The sequence below is a fragment of the Ambystoma mexicanum genome, chromosome 1q, assembly GCF_040938575.1.
Source record: "Ambystoma mexicanum isolate Mex_15411 chromosome 1q, UKY_AmexF1_1, whole genome shotgun sequence".
NCBI lineage: Eukaryota > Metazoa > Chordata > Amphibia > Caudata > Ambystomatidae > Ambystoma > Ambystoma mexicanum.
Genome location: NC_090922.1, coordinates 1,058,574,861 through 1,058,593,319, shown reverse-complemented (window position 1 = coordinate 1,058,593,319; position 18,459 = coordinate 1,058,574,861). Strand labels below are relative to the sequence as shown.

Sequence of the window (18,459 nt, the reverse complement as noted above, 5' to 3'; positions counted from 1 at the left end):
AGTAACACCATAGCCTTAAGACAAGGATCCTCGGCAGAGCCGGTGCTGGCAGGTCTCGGATGCTTACTGGACATCTTAGAAGCTGCCCCAGAATTAGCCTCCAGTGGAGTAAGCTCGGCAGAGCCAGTACTGGAAGGCCTATGGCCCGTAAACACCCTCTTTGCCCCCTCGACAGAACCGGTACCACCACCATCGTGAGCGTGGGACAGCTGAGGAACATACCTCACTGACAAGACCTTCAAAGAGGATTGCTTGATTCTGTCGGTGCTGGAATTAGCCCTAAGAAGAGGAACCCTGGGTTGAAACATGGACGAATAGCTCCCTCAAGAGGGGCCTCGAGCCGTAACTCGGTGTGGAAAGCTCCAGAAGTGGAGACCTCAGGGCGTACCCGATATCCCTTTGGAAAGCTCTATAAATAGAGACATCAGGCCGAACCCCGATAACCCGAGACACAGAAGAACTGGGCACCCAACTGGTGAACCTCGGAACAGTGTCCGGTGTCGGCAGGTCCGTTGCGGGAACCCTCTGAGACTACTCCGGGGTGCCTATTGGGTCCTTTTTGAGGCATCTCAGTGGAATCCCTGGTGACCGAGCTACTGGTGCACCACCCGGTCCTGGAAGACCCTTGGAAGGAGGCCCTGGCTGGGGTGCCCTAAAAAGTAAAAAGAACTTACTGGGCGTTCTTCTTTTCGACCATGAAAAGCTGTAAATGAGGTAGAGGAACGCGCTGAAACACTTCTCCCACTGAAGAAGACGACATTGGAGTGCCCGGACGGAGAAGGAATCGCAAAAGAAACACGAATCCTAGCGATGCTCCGCGCCTAAACACTCCAAGCAAAGAGTGAGGATCCGCCCTCGCGAAATGACGCTCGCATGAAGAACAGGACACGAAATCCCAGATGCGCCGGCAAAGACGGAGGAAGGGCAAAAATTCAAAATGGGTTATGCTTTTTACAAAAGTGCTCCGGTCCTGTCCCAAAGGACTGAATGTCACACAAGTATGGAGGAAAGGGGACGGGACATAGGAGTGAACAATATCTCGCAGTGACAGACCCAACTATGCCGACCATGAATTATCTGCCGAAGGTCCATAAACATTTCGAGACCAAACCAGGGGATAGATTGATCATGAGCGGCATAGGCTGGGCTACTGAAAAGCTTTCAGAGTACATTGACAATGTAATTAAAGATGAGGTTATTGCTATAAACTCATATTAGGGACACAACTCACGTATTACAACTTTTGCAGGATGTATATTGGCAGCCAGGATATCTTTTGGCAACTTTAGGCGTCAAGGCCCTGTACCCCTCAATAGAACATGAGCTGGCAATACAGACTATGGATATAAGAAAATGTCTGCCTCGTATTTAGAACAGATTGAAATGGTCAAGGGCTTTTTGGAGTGAACAGTTTTCTATGTAATAAAGAATACTACTAAACGAGAGGTGTTGCTATGGGGGCGAAATATGCTCCCTCTTTATGGGTGCAGTTTTAAGAATCCTATGCACTAACCAGCAATACATTTTTGCCAAATATTGTGATCTGGTGCAGATTCATTGATGATATACTAATGATCTGGAATGGCACTGATCAGCGCTAGTTAAAATTTCAAGTGTTTGAGTGACAGTTTTGGACTAGAATTAACTGGCCAATGTCCAAAAATACCATAGACGTCCTTGATCTACGAATATATATTGGCTCAAGGGAGGTTACACACTAATTCAACCTTATTCGCAACAAGTTGCCATAGAAAGGCAACGATTGACAACATTCCTGCTGGTGAGTTCCACATAGCCAAAAGAAACTGCAATGAGGAAAAGGTTTTTGAGTAGGAATGTGATATTACTCAGATTTCAGGACAGAGCATACGTACTGAATCTGCACCAAGCACAGAACAAGATTATAAACTTTACTGACAGCAAAAACCAAGACAACGCTGAACCCCAACATTAGAGTAATTACTCTGTACAGCAAACAAAAATGTACTAAAAAAAAAAAAAAAACTTTTTTTAAAGGATGCACAAACACCAGCATTTCTTACTCAAGGACCCTGACCTAATGGGCATTCGATCCTAAACCAGGATTTGCATTCACAAAAGCATCTACTTTAAGAACTAACTTGAGCCCGTCCTTTTAGGGGGTTCGACGAAAAACAAGTTACAGGCAAAGATTGGCTAACACAACAGATGCGACAGCTGTAGCATGTGCCAATAAGCGCACAGTAACACAGACATTCAATATCTCTACTGGAGAACAAGTACTGATCAACACATTCATTAATTGTAAAACGAAATGTGTTGTTTATTCAATCATCTGTGTCTGCCAGAAACTAAATAGGAAGTACTGTCCGAGAGTTCAAGATACATATCCGGGAACACTGGTCAAACCTCATCAGGACCCAAGACTGCCACTGGCCAGCCACTGTCAAGAAAAACACCAGCTAGACGATTTATAGGCTGCCGCAAGCAAACTGCAGTAAATGAGGAGGGGATTGCAAGCTTTTACTGAGAAATGGAATCTAAATGTATGTGCAGATTAAGGAGTACACATAATGGACTAAATAAAGAACATGAGATGTTTGTTACTCTTGATCTTATCAGGCAAATGTGACCAGCAGAAAGAGCTGGAGAATGCAAGACAGACTGGCAGAAATACAACGCATTTACAAGTAACCAGCACCAACTAAATGTTCAATTGAATCTATGCATTAACATGCGCACCCTTACTGGACTAGGATCCCTCCCTGATATTTGGTGGGACGGGATTTGTTGAGCAAACTGAACATGACCATCTCCTTTACGGACCACAGGGTGGTATGTGCCACCCCAGGAATGTGTGCCTTGAGGGCAATGGTCATCCTACAGGCCAGAGGAGGGGAGGTGGTAGTTCGCAGCTCGCAGCATTCCCGTGGACCCAGACATGTTTCTGTACAGGATAACAGTATTGCTTGATGCAGTGCCCCAGATTGATAAAACGTGTTGGCGGTAACTATCAGATTACATTTTTTGGCCCATGGTGACCCCAGAGCTTGTAGCAGGAACGATACCGTCTCTAGACTTATAGGGCCTGGTTATCCAGCTAAAAGGATCGTTGTGGTGGGCACTGACTCAGATGGGTGCGAGTGGTGTAATGTACTGTGCATTGACCCAACGGTACCCCTCAAAGAAGTGACTGATGCAGAATTGTTTGAGGATAGAATTGACGATGGAGAGATTCAATCTGCATCCCCTATGACACAATGGCACAATATCGAAAAGGTACAGTGTTCCTTTATGTCCCTTATCACCCCCCCCCCACTGAAAGTGACTTAGAGCAGGTCCCAGAAAGATTATGGGTAACTAATGCCCACTATGCAGGGGGTGGCACCAGTGCGAATAAACCTCAAGCCAGGTGCAGTGTTGCCCCAAACTAAAACAATATCCGCTGTCCAAAGAGGCGGAGGAGGGCATATAGGACACCATTGTGGCACTTCCGAGTCAAGGAATAATTTTGTCCTCCACCTCCCCATGCAACATGGCTAGCTATTCAATCAAAAAGGCAAAAGGAGGGAGTTGGAGGATGATCCAGGACTTCCAGCCTCTAAATGACATTGTCAAGGCAGAATTTCCTGTGGTTCCAAACCCTGCAAAGATACTGTGCAGCATGCATCCCTAAAGAGGGAATCTACTGCACTGTGGTGGACATCAAAGATGACTTCTTCACACCCCTGCACTCAGATTCACAGTACCTCACCGCATTTACGCAAGGGGGAAATATGTTTCCAGCACACGAGATTGCCTCAGAGGTACCGCGAGTCCCCCAGCATCTTCAACAGGATATTGCATGCCGACTTTGGGAACATTCAGGTGCCCAGTACCATCATTCAGTATGTTGCCGATTTGCTGGTGTGTAGCGACAGTGAGCAGCAGTGAACTCCATCGCCCCACTGCAGCTATTGGCATACAAGGGGTACAAGGTAGATAAGGAGAAGTTGCAATATTGCGTCCAAGAAGTGCTCTATTTGGGGCAGCCGATATCTATCCATGGGAAGAAAATTATACACGATCACGCCGCCTTAGTGCTCAACACTCCCCAGCCCAAAACTGTCAAACAAATGCAGACATTTTTAGAAATAAATGCAGAAATTTCCAGGTTTAACTACTGCAGAACGTGGATTTTAGATTAACCTGCGTACGCTAGGCCCCTGTTGCAGGGTCTCAAGGAGGCTCAGAAAACAGACCAAGACATGCGTGCCTACTTCACTAATCTGGAGGTCATTTCCACTGCCCCAGTGCTACCTACACCCGATTGCACCCAAAAGTTTCATCTGTTAATGGCCAACTGATGACTGCACCACCATTGGCCTGTTATAGCAAGTGCAAGTATGCTAGATTCTGTTCATGCAAGGCCAGTTCCCATGCGAACACGAGTGTGCTGCAGCTACATTTGCAATTGAGAAGAGCTCCACAATCGTCATGGAGTGTTCTGTAACACTGTACGTGGAACACGCAGTGTTTACCAGCTTGTAACGCTCCAAAAGTACTCTGACCACACAGTGGGCATCGGCGTACGAGATCCTGTCCAGCCCGAACATTCATATAGTAGGGTGCAAAACGGTTAATCCTGCCGCCTTTTTGACAGAACCGTGCAGAGGAAGACCATGCGGTGCACAAATGACTTTTGAAGGAGAAGAGGACAACATCCCAAAAGCGAGAGACAGCCCACTCAGGGGGAAGGGTGGAGTGGGGCGGGGCTGCTTTTCATCGACAGGTCAGCAGCCATCGACCAGGGCACTGGTTTAGGACTGGAGCGACAGTGGTTCGCCTAGTAGATGGGATCTATGAGGGATTGGTACAGAAAACATTACCCCTGCACTATTTGGCCCAAGCAGCGGATCTTATAGTTCTCATTAAGGTGCTTCTAGCATCTCAAGGGTGCCGTGTCACCATCTATTCGGATTAGGTCAGCACGACAGTGCATGCAGTCCTTACCTGCAAGCAAGCAGCGTATTTGTCGGTGCCGAGTATTTCTGAGCACCACTGGTAGCGTAGAGCAGAGAACAGCTGCAAAACTCTTAGAATTCCTTACTGATTGCACAATTGATTTAATTGCAGGGAAATATTGCTAAAAAAGGGGATACAAGCAGTCTTCTACAGTTTTATTGTGGCTACAAGAAACATTGTGTAAAGCAGTTATGCCACACAAATTGCTAGTGGTCGCATTTGACCAGCTGCACCATCCTTCTCATGTGTCGAATCAAAATATTGCTGCAGACATACAGGACTGGTTTGTCCCCAATATGCAAGACAAAATCACAAGAATGGTTATAAACTGTACTACCTGTCAGAATTCCAGCACTGGACTCGCCCAAAAAAAAAAAAATCAATACGAGGTACATTGCCCCGCCCTACTGGGCCATTCCGCGAACTACATTTTGACAACCCGGATATGGCAAAACGGTGTAACGGGTCGCACTAATAGGTGTGTCTCCCTTCTTGTGGTGGGTGGAGGCTGGTCCTTGTGCGCATACTGATGCAAAATGTGCAGCCAAGTTCTTGTTCAGAGGTTTTCCGTTGGTGGGGCATGTACGAGGTACTAAACGACACACACTTTTTCAATGAACTTTTCAGAGAGATTACGGCATTATTGGGCATTAAGCATCAGATGTGCACAATTTACCACCTCCAGGCCAACGATGTTGTGGAGAGGATAAATTGACTTCTAAAAAGCAAATTATTGAAGGTTTGCACAACGTTAAAGAAAAACTGGTTGCACTGCTTGACCTTTGCTGTTTAGCATGCGCACGCAACCCTGTAAGGATCACCATTTATCGCCCCATGAGGTGGTGATGGAGCCGAGTATGCACATGCCCCATTTCCAATCAGGAGAGCATCTGATGCTCACAGGGCTCCGTCTATTCTAGGGGACGAATTTGGAAGTTAATCGTGTGCCTCATCAAAAGCAATAAAATGCCTCTCAACAGATAGCGCCATCAAGGACTGAAGAGAAAACCAGTGCTGCATCTGATACTCAAACGCCACCTCCTCTCCAGCTCTTCCTTGGCGACCGTGTCTATGAAAAGAACTTTGAACGCCGGTGGAGTGAGAATAGATATAACTGCCCCTTTGAGGTAGTCTATGCTAGTCCCGTCGCGGTAAAAGTTTTGGAGGTGCGATATTGGATGCATCAATCTGATGTTCGCAAAGCACCCCAAGGCCACACCACCCGCCCAAGTTTAGTAAGCTGCTTACAGTGCAGGCTAAGTACTGCACTCTCACACTCCCCTCCTAGTGGTATTACTGAAGATGCATGTGTAACTGAATACTGACTGCGTGTGTAATTAATATTATGGTCCTAGAACCAAACCTCTCTGACACACAACACGCTGCTATGCGCACTAGTAACAAAAGATCCCACTTTTTTTTTTGTTTACTTTGCAACGGATGCACACGGGTCTAACCACTCCATCTATAAAAAATAAATCTGCTCGATTTCAGGAATGTTCTTTGATAACAGCGTTTGCCTCCATGGATACATGTATGTGTTATGCACTGTGTAGTTGCTCTGTTTTCCATCTGTATGTTTGCACTAGGAATATATTTAAGGTGCCGTTTTATAATGGGGTGGGCATATAAAGGGGGGAGGGGGAGATGAGCAATGCAACCAGTACTAATAGATCTTTTACTAATGCCTCTTTGGGTTCCTTTACACATGACGATGTTGCAAATGTAACTGAAATTAATATGCAGTGTGTAGCTGCTCTGTTTTCTATCTGTATGTTTGCACTAGGAATATATTTAAGGTGCCGTTTTATAATGGGGTGGGCATATAAGGGGGATGGGGGGAGATGAGCAATGCAACCAGGACTAAGATATTTTACGAATGCCTCTTTGGGTTCCTTTACACATGACGATGTTGCAAACGTAACTGAAATGAATAATAGAGAGGCCACTGTCCATGATACACAGCCTGATGCATCTGTTAATGATACGCTTGTCACCCAGCAGCGTATGGGAAAGTTTGCACTCCCTCATGTTATCAATGTTTCCTAATGCGTTTGACAACATAAGTACAAATGACAGTATTTTCTAGTGGCTCACATTTGTTGTTGTTGGTCGGAATCAGTTTAAAAGACAAGTTAGAAGGGCCAAGTACGATTAGTACCTAGGACTTGGGTTAGACGCAATAGAAGATGAACACCATCCAGAGTTAAGCAATAGTTGGTATGCAGACACGAGCTCAGTGGGGAAAAGGGAGTCTAATGGAAGTTGTTAGATCTGTTCCTCGATTTCACACCTGTCGGGAGCTCCCAAGGTATTAATGCCACAGGAAACTCTGATTTTGGAGGCACAATATTTACTTCACCTGATCTTGTGCAGATTGCAAAGCACTTTCCAGGCACAAAGCGTGTGAATCGAAGTAATGGACCCTGATCAACTGCAACATGCTCAAAACCCCAAGAGTGCGCAGTGCTTGCAAAAACCAAACCTAATGTTGGAAGACGCGAGGTTCGTGGCAGATGGCACGAAACCACAATGAGCTGCATGGCAGGCGTCTCGTAGGATTCAGAGAAGAGATCAAAAAAGTGAATGCCACATGCAGCGGATACTGTAATAAGCATGTAGCAAAACTTACGTGGGTCGAGACAATGGAAAAACCAGTGAATGTTCACAAGCAGGAAGAACGTGAACCGTGTTTTTACAATGAAGGGAGCTTCGTAGAAGGGACCAACACCAAGTGCAACAAGACATCATACATCCCAGATCTCAAAAAAAGGGCAGCAGCTTGATGGATATATATTCGGTGTACGGCCAGCCGGAATTGCTGCACATCCCACCATCATGGAGGGGAACCTGCTCGCTGGCCTTGTTGCACTTGGCACTCCTGGTGGCCCCTGAAGTACATTTGAAAGTGGGACCAGATCGCCGGTCAGCCCAGACCCCCCCCCACACACCCCATATTCCCTATCTTGCCGGAGAAGGAGAATTACAGGAACGGAAAAGGTCGATTTTAAATCGCAAGATTCCTCACAATTACTCAAAGAAATCCCAAATCAATACCGACTCTACGGCAAAGGAGAAACTTTTCACATTGTTACTGGTACCAGTGGTGCAGACAGCTGCAAACGGCAAGCGGCTGCAAATTATGCACTGGGAAGTAATCCAGCTAGCAAACGACACTAAACAAGGCCTCGATGTGATCAAGATGGAAACACGTGCAGTCAGGCTGATGACGTTGCAGAATCGCTACGTGCTGTACCGCCTCACGTCCATGGAAGGAAGGGGCTGCAATGGAGATTCCTGTTGCACCGACATACCTCCTAATGATGCAGACAATGGGTCCCTCTCCAACATAGTAGAGGCCCTGCATGTCCTCGGCACTCGCATGCAGACAGAAGCTGGCATACTGAAAAGGGATTGATGCGACAGCCTTTTTTATTGGGGGCTATCGTGAAGATGTTGGATCCTGTTGTCGTGCATTAGTGATCTTCTGCACCTGCAGGCTGGGGCTTTGATGCTGTGCAAAAGCAGGGCCGAGCGGCGCAATGATGATGGTCTCTATTGGAGTACAGGAGGCGCCTTGTGGTACAAAAGAGTGCAATTCAGACTGATGACCCAAGCAAACCACGCATGGTTGCAATAGAGCAAAGTCTTCACCCCTTAGGCACCACCACAGTTCCCCCCACCTGACACAGAATTACACAGAACACTGGGTAAGTTTAGCAGGGGATGGAGGGTGTATGTTATATAGGACATGTACTCCTGAGCAATTTATTTTTTGCATTTTTAAAGCGCTCACACAGCCGGGGGCATCGAGGCGCTGTTACATGAATATGTCTCTTAGTTGCATATTTATAATGCAACTAATACCCAGTTTTCTAAGCGAGAACCCGGGGATTGAACCTGTGTTGCTTGGTGTCGTCTTGTTTCCAAGGCGAGCACATTGCCACCGAGCTATCCTCCCATACGACCAAGTAGGGGAAAAGTTTTATGTCCGTATGCAGGGCACGGGTCGCGAAGACAGGGTTGTCTCCATACTTGGAAGCTGAAAGATTGGAAAGGGAAAGAATGATAAATGAGGTAGAGAAGCTCACCTTGGAGTTTGTTAATATAGTATTAACGAAAGGGGGAATGTTAGGAAGGATGGTGCCAGACCCTGAAGTGCTTTCGGATGAGGCAGAAGCCTGAAAGTGTGCAGTAGGGGCTCTAGGAGGTTACATGTGGGAGGGGGAGGTGTTGACAGGGGCTATACACGTGGGGAAGGGTGTGCATGATTTGGCTCTAGGGTACATGGGCAATGAAACAGCATCTTCCATAGTAGCAGCCATATTGAAATAATGGCCTAGCTTTGCGTTGCAGCCAGGGACGCAGGCCTGAGCCACGCACATGGAACCAAGTGAATGCATGGGGAAATAGGTTACTTGAGCACCGGTGAGAAAGGTCAGTGCTGCAGAGATTCATAGACCCTTCATTTTCTCATGCTGCCAGCATTCGTAGCCCACTAGGAATGTGCCCTGCAAGGCCACAAAGGGTTTTAGAGCCCTCTGTGAGAAGCGATCCCACGAGAAGGAGCACGAGCCTCTAGCTTTCCCCGTCCCAGCTCGAAGTAAAAGCACCCAGAAGCCCCCCATCCAAAGTATTCCACAAGGTAGCAGTCAATTCCAGGCTACTGATCATAAAACTGTTAGACACCCAATCGATCATAAAAGATCAGAAGGCAGGGACAGATTGCCTTCGCCATGGGTCACGTGATTTGTGCTGCGAGGTGCAAAACAACAAATCTAAAACAAGGGTGGGGATCTTTGGATGGGCGCCGACTTGTCTGGACTCGAGCTGTAGTTTGTTAGGCTAAGAGGATACTTCGAGGTCACAGTATCTAAGTCTGCAGTACCAGGTGCACATTAGGTTAGAGATAGAGCTACAATATTTTTACTACAGATCCATCGCTGGCCAGTTCACCTCATACGAACTGCACTCGCTTAGCATCACGTGAAATTATCCTCCTCCCATTAACTAATTGTTTCACTCGGCTGTCCACTGCAGCTAAACCGCAAATCTCTCGCCTTCTGGACACCCACCACAACGTTTCGTCCCCCGGCGTAATCCTATGTTCCTCGCTGCTCACTCAACCTCCTAATTGCTGTCATACCAAAAATGCACAGCCTACCAACTTGCATGCCGAAATTGCATTGCTGCATGATTTGCCAACTGCACGATCACTGCCAACCTGTTGCAAGCAATTTTGAATTAGGTCATGTCCACACCGTGATTCTCCTCGAAGTGTACTGGGACATATCAACATGTACTACTATATTCCTGCTGTGGCATCTAAAAATGTGCATCACGCTCTTTACCTGCAAACCTGCCCCTCACTGACACCTGCAATGCCTTGTATGGACGATTCTCACACTGCCTATATGCCGCCACCAGACCGGAGCAATGCTATTGCTGCACGGCCATGTATTACTGTATCCAAAAATGCCAATATGCCATGTATTTTGTATAGAAAAGCACCAACATGCCATTTATTTCCATATCTAAAAAAGCCAATTTGGCTTCCAATGACCCTTGTAATGCTAACGTCACACTACCATGTATTACTGTACCAGAAAAAGTACCTCCCACCTACTAGTAAACCTAAGTATCATGAGGTGAGGCTTTCCCAGTCGGCATACACTTGCCTCACTGATGAGGCCCAACAAGGCTGAAACATGTGTATGGGGTTGCTGTTGGTATTCTTGTTCAGAAGGGAATTGTCATAGCATTTCGGTGTTGGACTGCCCATGTGGGCGGGACAAAGTGATATGCAAATGAATATTTCCCATCTGTGAAAGGTACAGTGAGCAAAAAGGAGATGGCTGCGAACTCTCAAAGTGGTTAAAAACCACTGAACAGGTTATCATGACGTGTTCTTTCGAGAGAGGGGCGCCCGCTACCTTTTTTGTACACTTGCCTATTGAGTTCCACTTACTTGTGTCTGCATGCCTGATGTAGCTCCCGTACTATGAGGTGAGGTTTTCTCAGTCTGAACACACATGGTTTTGTCTGGAACCCCTATGCGTGCTCTTGAACTTCAACTGTACTATACACTTTCTGTAACTAGCACTTAGATGCCTCAGGGCTTTGTGCGCTAAAATAAATGCACCAAAAAAAAAAAAAACAAACAAAAAAAAATCTATCAAAAAATCCTAACTGTATTTCGTACCTACAGGTCCGAGAGAGAACAATTGATATTATTGTGCCTGCACTGGAAAACCAGCCTCGCAATTAAACATTTTGGCGAGTCCACTCACCAAATCATGCAAACCGCAAATTTAGCAACAACGCACAACGATAATTCATAATACGATGCACTGAACGGAGTTTAACGGTCACATTCTAATTGGACAACATTACATTTTAAGTCTTACACACATCAATAAGCCACCTCACTCCTAAATCACGTGGTGATATTCAATCACTTACATTTATAGGAACACAAATGGAAGGATAGATCAGTCTGATTGGAGAGGCTCTTTGGGGCTTTTTTAGTCCTGGGTGGCACATGTTGCTCAAAACTAACCAAGTCACATGTGACGATAGCAATGGAATGCAATGCTTGAGACTGTAAAAATGTAATATTCTACTATATCTTTTTTCCAATGTACATATCTTGCACTAAAGTCGCACATAGTAACAATTGTGAAAAAACAACATGCTCACAAATTTAAATTCATTTTGACATTATTTGGCATTTGAAAATGATGCTCATCTCTTACGTTAGTTACCATCCAGTACTTTGACAAATATGGGGTGAATTATATTACCAATGCAGTAATGTTTTATGTGACTGGTGAAAAATGATCAAATTATGATGGCATAATGATCAAACCATTGATCTTTTTATGCATCATGAATTGTTGGTATAATGTTTGGGAACCACCTATAGCAGTCTTGAAAAAGACAGATTAAAAGTTGAAACGTGTGCTGGCTAAAATGGGGCATAATATGGTTAAATTAGTATTATACAGTCAATTTATGGAATGATCCATCAAGATCATAAGCATTGTTTGTTGTAGATCGGCGCCTGTGCTTTTGGTGTCAACTCAATTGTATTTATGTTTTTTCAATGCAATCCTGTTTCTTTTTGGGCACGATGCCAAACTCATACCCTTGTTAATTTTGTTATTAATTACCAATTTAAAATTTGATAACAAATCATGGTTTCACAAATCGGATTCCAGGATATAAGTAGTGGTGTAAAATACATAATCAATACACGTTGCATGGTATTGTGAAGTGCAGTTGCCTGGAATTTCAAACTTACATTACAATTCCGCACCCCAAATTAACCTAAATATCTTTTTTAATTATTTTGAAACAGAGCAATAAAGGAGGACATGTCTCTTGTAATACATTATGTGTCCACAAAAGAAAAAAAACAATAATACAGAGACATTTAACGTTCCACCTCCTTAACTAGATATTCAGCTTATGAATCCTTGCAATCAGAATAAAAATTGCCTATTACGATATTTCTACACTTCCGAATGTTCCATAATTAAAATAAAAAAAAATAAAAAAAATATGTGGGCTATGGTGGTAATAAAACTGTCCATCTTTGAAATGGAGGGGTTACAATAGATATTCTAAATTAATATTGAATTGTAATTATCTCGTCAAATGACACAGCTAGAATACCATAATGTGTATTCAACACGATTTCAAATGTATTAAGATATTCTTTTTAATGGCTTTGATTAAGCCCCCAGGTGGTCTTTCACCCGTGGAGGGGATAGCAAGTTGTTGGGCTACAATATATCCATCAAGGACCATTGATGTCTGAAGCCACACTGCTTATAACAGAATAAAGTTTGTGGCATAACAACTTGTTATTAAGGAAGTTGTTGAAACCCCTCTAATTCCATGACAGTAACCTCTATTCATGTAGCATTTTTCTTGAAGACCTGTTCCCATCCCTGCCAAGCCATTACAAAAGGGCAAAAACCATACGCAAATCATGCTTGGTCCCACCCCAAAAGGGGCAGTCCAGCCAGAACTGCTGGGTCATATCCCTTCTGCACGAGACCACACACATAGCCAGACATGTTTCTGCCTCACCCCTTTGGGGTGGGACCAAGCCTGATTTGCATATGGACTTTTTTTAACTGGTCTGGAGGGAGGCATTGAGCAATGCCAGAGGTTAAGATTAGTTATAAGTCTTCCAGCCATCATGCCTTTTGTTTTGCTACTTGCATGTTACATACACACAAGACCAAACGGGGAGTGGTGATAACCGTCACAAAGGACTATCAGCCCTGCTAAGAAAATCTGCAAAATGCACACACCTCCTGAAAGCGTGCATCAAAACTACCCCTCGTTGCCAAAACGGAGTTTGCAAACGGATTGCATAGGAAGAGGATGCTAGCATGTGTTCATACTGAACACAAACTGCTTTCCCAACAAAGAGAGTGAACTATCGGGTAATGCTTGTTTTAGGGTGTTTTTATGTCCTATGCATATCTTTTTGCAAGCACGCTGTGGTACCTTGAGATGGCTCTCTTGTAAAGACCACTGTAGTCATCTATGAACCAACATCCAATATTCTAACACAATCGACGGGTAATTATTAACCAGTAGCACACCCCATTGTGAACGTTATGACCATATACTGGACGAATAAACTACTTCCCTCCCCCCAAAAAACAATTGCATTTCTCCCAATGGCAAAGTGCAGGTCGTTATGGTAACGGGGGATTGTTTACTGTAGCCGGAGCTCGTGGTAAAGTTCACATGGCTGCCTACGAGGATCCTCCAACGCTGAATATAACAGTTTACTCTGGACAGATCAGTCAGTTGATTTAATTGTATTGGGTCCACAATCTGCTTGGTACAGGCAGGCTAACGCACGCCATCCCCATTTCAGTAGTGTGCACCTTGTAGCTGCAATTCGATGCAGATCTTTCGATAAACCATTTAAAATTAATTTGAGAAAAGAAAAACATCGCCTACCACCTGTCCTACCAGCACCTCGCCGTGAGGATTTACATTGTCTAGAACTACGGAATAAAGATTAAAGGATTGTGGGAGATTACAACTGCTTTGTGGAATAGAAGAAGCGGGTGGTGACAATATTTTTGTCCAGTCCCCATTCATTTGTCAAACTGAACGGTCCCTGCAGGATTTCAAAATGTGGAATGAGATCCGTTTCCACTATCCGTGCAATGACCACATAACTAAACAATAGCAGTTTGTTTATTAATTTATACAGCGCACCAAACCCATCGGTATCTGGTCAAGTAAATGTTAGATGTCTATTGACAACTCAGACCACAACATGCAAGTAATAGAAATAGCGAACGTACTACTGTTATTTAACACACGCGTGGGTAGTCGCACAAACAAAATCGTACTGTGCGTGTTATAAGTCTTATCAGTAAACAAAATGATACGGCTCTTACGCCTAGAATGCCGAAAGCCTCGGGGAATCTGTAATCCCTCTCCCTGAAGAAAAGCATGTGCCTGTTGTAGTGACAGAGTTATAGTAACACGTTATAATGCATCCCTGGGCGCACTCGACTAAAGCCAAGCAATCTGCGCTTCACGAAATAAGTGGCATTTCTTCCGTTTGATAATTAACACTTCCCACCACAGCAGTATAGCACGCGAAAGAATTCCCCCTTTCCCTAGTGCTTTGGGGTGGGGGGTGGAATCATTGGGAGATTTAAAAAAATCTAAATTACAATTCAATGTTGCTTGGCAACAATACAAACAATCGAAAGGGGTGTAGACTATACAGGAAAACATGAATCACTTCTGTACGAACATTTCCAAAGGAAAAATATTACCCCCATCATTCAAGGCTCCAATTAAGCCTCCAAGTTGTAAAATATTCATGTGTGTATCCCCGGCAGTCGAACATGGAGGATAAACATGAGGCTAACCAATATTTTCCCACGAGCTTCCAGTTCCAACTAGCTGCTCTGTCCTAGGTCAGATACTGTAAAACAAAACTTAAATAGGGGGATACACCTCAAAGAGCATGCTTTAACATACATAGATCAAACGGAAAACATGTATTGTGGTCGCCAACAAAGTAAAGATCGAATATTAAAACCATGAACAAACGGCGATGTTAATTGTGCAAAAAAATCGCACATACAGAACATACACATTTAGCACATAGCAGCTATTTCAATTCCCGGCATTCTTACAATTGCAAACATACGCTGGGCTCCTACTTGTGAAATAACAAAACAACAATGGTTATGAGCGTTTATAAACTTAAATGTAGGGGCGGTCATAGGGATTCATTTTGGAATACGAAAGTTCCACCATGGATGTTCTGATCTCTGTACTCTCTGAAATTAGCCCTAATTTTTTAGACACCGAACTGCACTCTGGAGGTGATACAACCCATCAACATGAGTTCGATAAGGTTCTAAATGGTATTTTTATTTTTTTAAGAATCGTGTCACTCCAAAATAGGTTTGAAAAGTGTCAACATTGGGGAGCTGGGTGGATTATGGTTCACACCATAACAAGTTTTGGAAAAGAGGGGGCAAAAACTACAGTGCATTTTGAAGGATATACTACACACACGTTATACTCATGTCAGACCAAGTGCTGGCGGCCGGCGGTCATATACGGTACTTATTGGGGGGAAATTGTGGTGGTTGACTTTGGAGATCTTCCCTCACAAATGTTGAAGTTTCTTGGAGCACAGAGGGTAAGAAATATGTGACATTGTCTGGGGTAAGAAGAGCGCAAGAGGAATATACTTTGGGGGGTAATGCTCTAATTGTTTGGAAGATAAACCGAAGACCTTAGTAATCAAGTCGTGTTACTGCTCTGGTTGGTCTTTTGACTATGGAGGATATTGATTCTGTCTCTGGGCATGTTGAGGAACAAAATGATGGTAGTGACCAGATCTGGGGCAGTTTCTTTTGCGGAAAGAATGGGGCTTAATATGTCTGCTGCGGCGTCAGGATAACCATCGGACTCCATGTCACCTGTACACCAATGTTAAAGTAATGGGATTTCCTTTTCCAACTCATATTCATCATGTGCTTAGGTCTAATTGGATTTAATCAAGACAGCAATTCCCAGAATTAATTAAAACAAATTAATTTCAGGAAAGGAAACTGTCTCCATGTGACAATTGAGTCAATAAACTCGCCCGGTGTTGTGGCCGCTCTAACTGTTCCACTGTGATGAGACGGGGGGGGGGTGTTTAGTCATTCAGAGCGAGCAGAGTTTTATACCCACTTCCACGAAGCTTTGGACCTCCCTTTTTTCAGAGGCTAAAAGGGGACTTATGGAGAGTTCACTCCTGTGGCAACCCAGGGTCCCGGCCTCTTTACCTGGATGTCAGTGAGCAGAATCTCTTTCCCCATGTTGGACGCCATTTGCCGCCGCTCGCTGCGGCTGGAGCTGCCGGCGCTAGCGGCACATTGGGTGGCCTCTCCCGGCCAGGGGCTGTGCGGCTTGGCTCGCTGTCCCGCGGCCCTCTAGGCACTACGGCCCTTTGCCCGCTTTGGTCTCGGAGCACTGCCCCCCCACTCGGCGGCTCAGCTGTCGCGCTGCTCCTCAGTCACAAAGTCGCAAAAAGTTGCTTTGCGGCCGCTGGGTCACGTGATGTCCGGATACAGAGGCTGCGGCGCTCTCTGTCGGGCGCGGAGTGTCAAGGTCCCAGGGTAACAGGAAAGTGGGGTACCACCCTACCCATTTCACCAAATAGCCCCACCACCCGAGCCGCCAACATACTAGACTAAGGAAAATATTTTTTTTGGCAACTCAGCCTCATACATGTACCCACTAGGAGGCTTCCCTTTGATCTGGTGTTTGAGAGTGGGAGCGGAGGCAAGTCGAACAAGTATACACGCATTGACAAAGCCAACAGTTTTAGATTTTGCGTAGGCTTTCTCATGATGCGACTTGAGCCCCTCCTGGGCTAGTGCTAAACTAAAGTCACGTGTAAGGGGCGAACGACTTCCCACTCGCACTTAATCTACCAGAAATTGCCTGGCGTGTGGTCCTTTCGTGTTGTGTGTATGAGCCAGCTCTCAACTCACGCTTTTGGCGGGTGTCACCCGCCTTGTAAACAGCTGACTCACCCGCCAAGCCTCCTGCACGCCCATTCATTTCAATGGGCCTCTCACCCGCCAAAAATAAAATCGGGGGTTTTCACCCGCCTTTGCGATATAAATGGTTGAGAGCTATGGCATGAGCCGTGATTAGCTCGGGACCAGACTAGCTGACCCCTTAACTGGCAATAAGTTTATGTCTTCCCTGGCTGCAGCCGGCCCTCAGCGTGCATGTTTGACCTGTTCCTACCTGGGGGAGCATGGAAGCTGCAGGGATGGCCAATAGCTCTCAACCTTTTGTGTCACCAAGGCAGGTGAAAACACCTGATTGTCTTTTTGGCGGGTGAGAGCCCATGGAAATGAATGGGCATATGATTGATGATGTATCTTGGAGTGCCATTAACATCAGGCAGGACACAGGAACCACTCCAGAGCCAGGTATGTAGAAAAGGTAAGTTTGCTTTATTGTTTCAGTTCAAGTAAGAAGGTAAGTATGGAGAGCAGGTAATTAGCTTCTACCTCCTCTGGCTCTCACTGCCCCCCCCCAACCATTATCCCTGCAAAGCCCATTCCCCCAGGTTCCAGGCCTCACTCCAAGCTCCACTTACTCATGCAGCTCATCCTGCCAGGTGCAAGGTTAGGTGCTAGGCCACAACACATCTCTTTCCTCAAAAGAAGAAAACAGAAACTCACCACATGTGCAAAAGGAAACTAAGATACTGAGGAACAATACTCCTCCTGTCCTGGTATGCCTCTCAGGGCTGCCACCCCAAGCACAGCCTGCTCTCCGTGAGCAATAGACTTCACTCAACCACCTATAAAGAACCTTGCTCCTTCCGTAAGGGTCTGCCACACCCAAACCCTAGACCTGCCACGTCCAGGCACAACCTCACCCACAATACAGAGCACCCCAGTCTCTGCAGTGCAAGCAACCACTCTGTCGTCCAATTCTCCTTAATGTTTCTTCTCAAAGAACTCAATACAACACATGGAGGTACACATTGAGGTCTAAATATATCTAACACCTCAGGTAAGACCAATAGAACTAACACTTCTTGCCACCAACAACACCTCACCACCAACAACAGCACCGCCACCTCTCTCCAACACAGAACAGTAATGAAAATGTATAGGAAAGTGACTCACTAAACAAAGTACAAAAAAACAATGTCGCAACCACAAATGGTATGGTGTGTAAGGTATGCACAGACAAATCCTGTGCAAAGACTGCACGCAAGCACCAAAAATGAAAAATTAGTGCTAGCTAAAAATGTCATTTTAGAATTTATAAAATAACTATAAAATCCAAAAAATCACTTACTAGTGTCTGAAGGTTCAACTGGTCACACGTGACCTCAACATAGCATAACACAACTCAAATAAAAACACTCAACTACACTGGCATCATTCTGTG

The 18,459-nt window shown here is 45.1% G+C and overlaps 1 protein-coding gene across 1 annotated transcript in view; it reads right to left on the bottom strand.

Annotated features, from left to right (window-relative positions):
• PKN2 (protein kinase N2) overlaps positions 1–16,566 on the bottom strand; it is a 1,791,501-nt gene extending 1,774,935 nt beyond the window's left edge. The window contains exon 1 of the mRNA XM_069641740.1: positions 16,323–16,566. Coding sequence (XP_069497841.1) covers positions 16,323–16,367 — 45 coding nt within the window. The 5' untranslated portion in view covers positions 16,368–16,566. The remainder of the gene's footprint in view (positions 1–16,322) is intronic.
• Between the last annotated feature and the right edge of the window lie 1,893 nt (positions 16,567–18,459).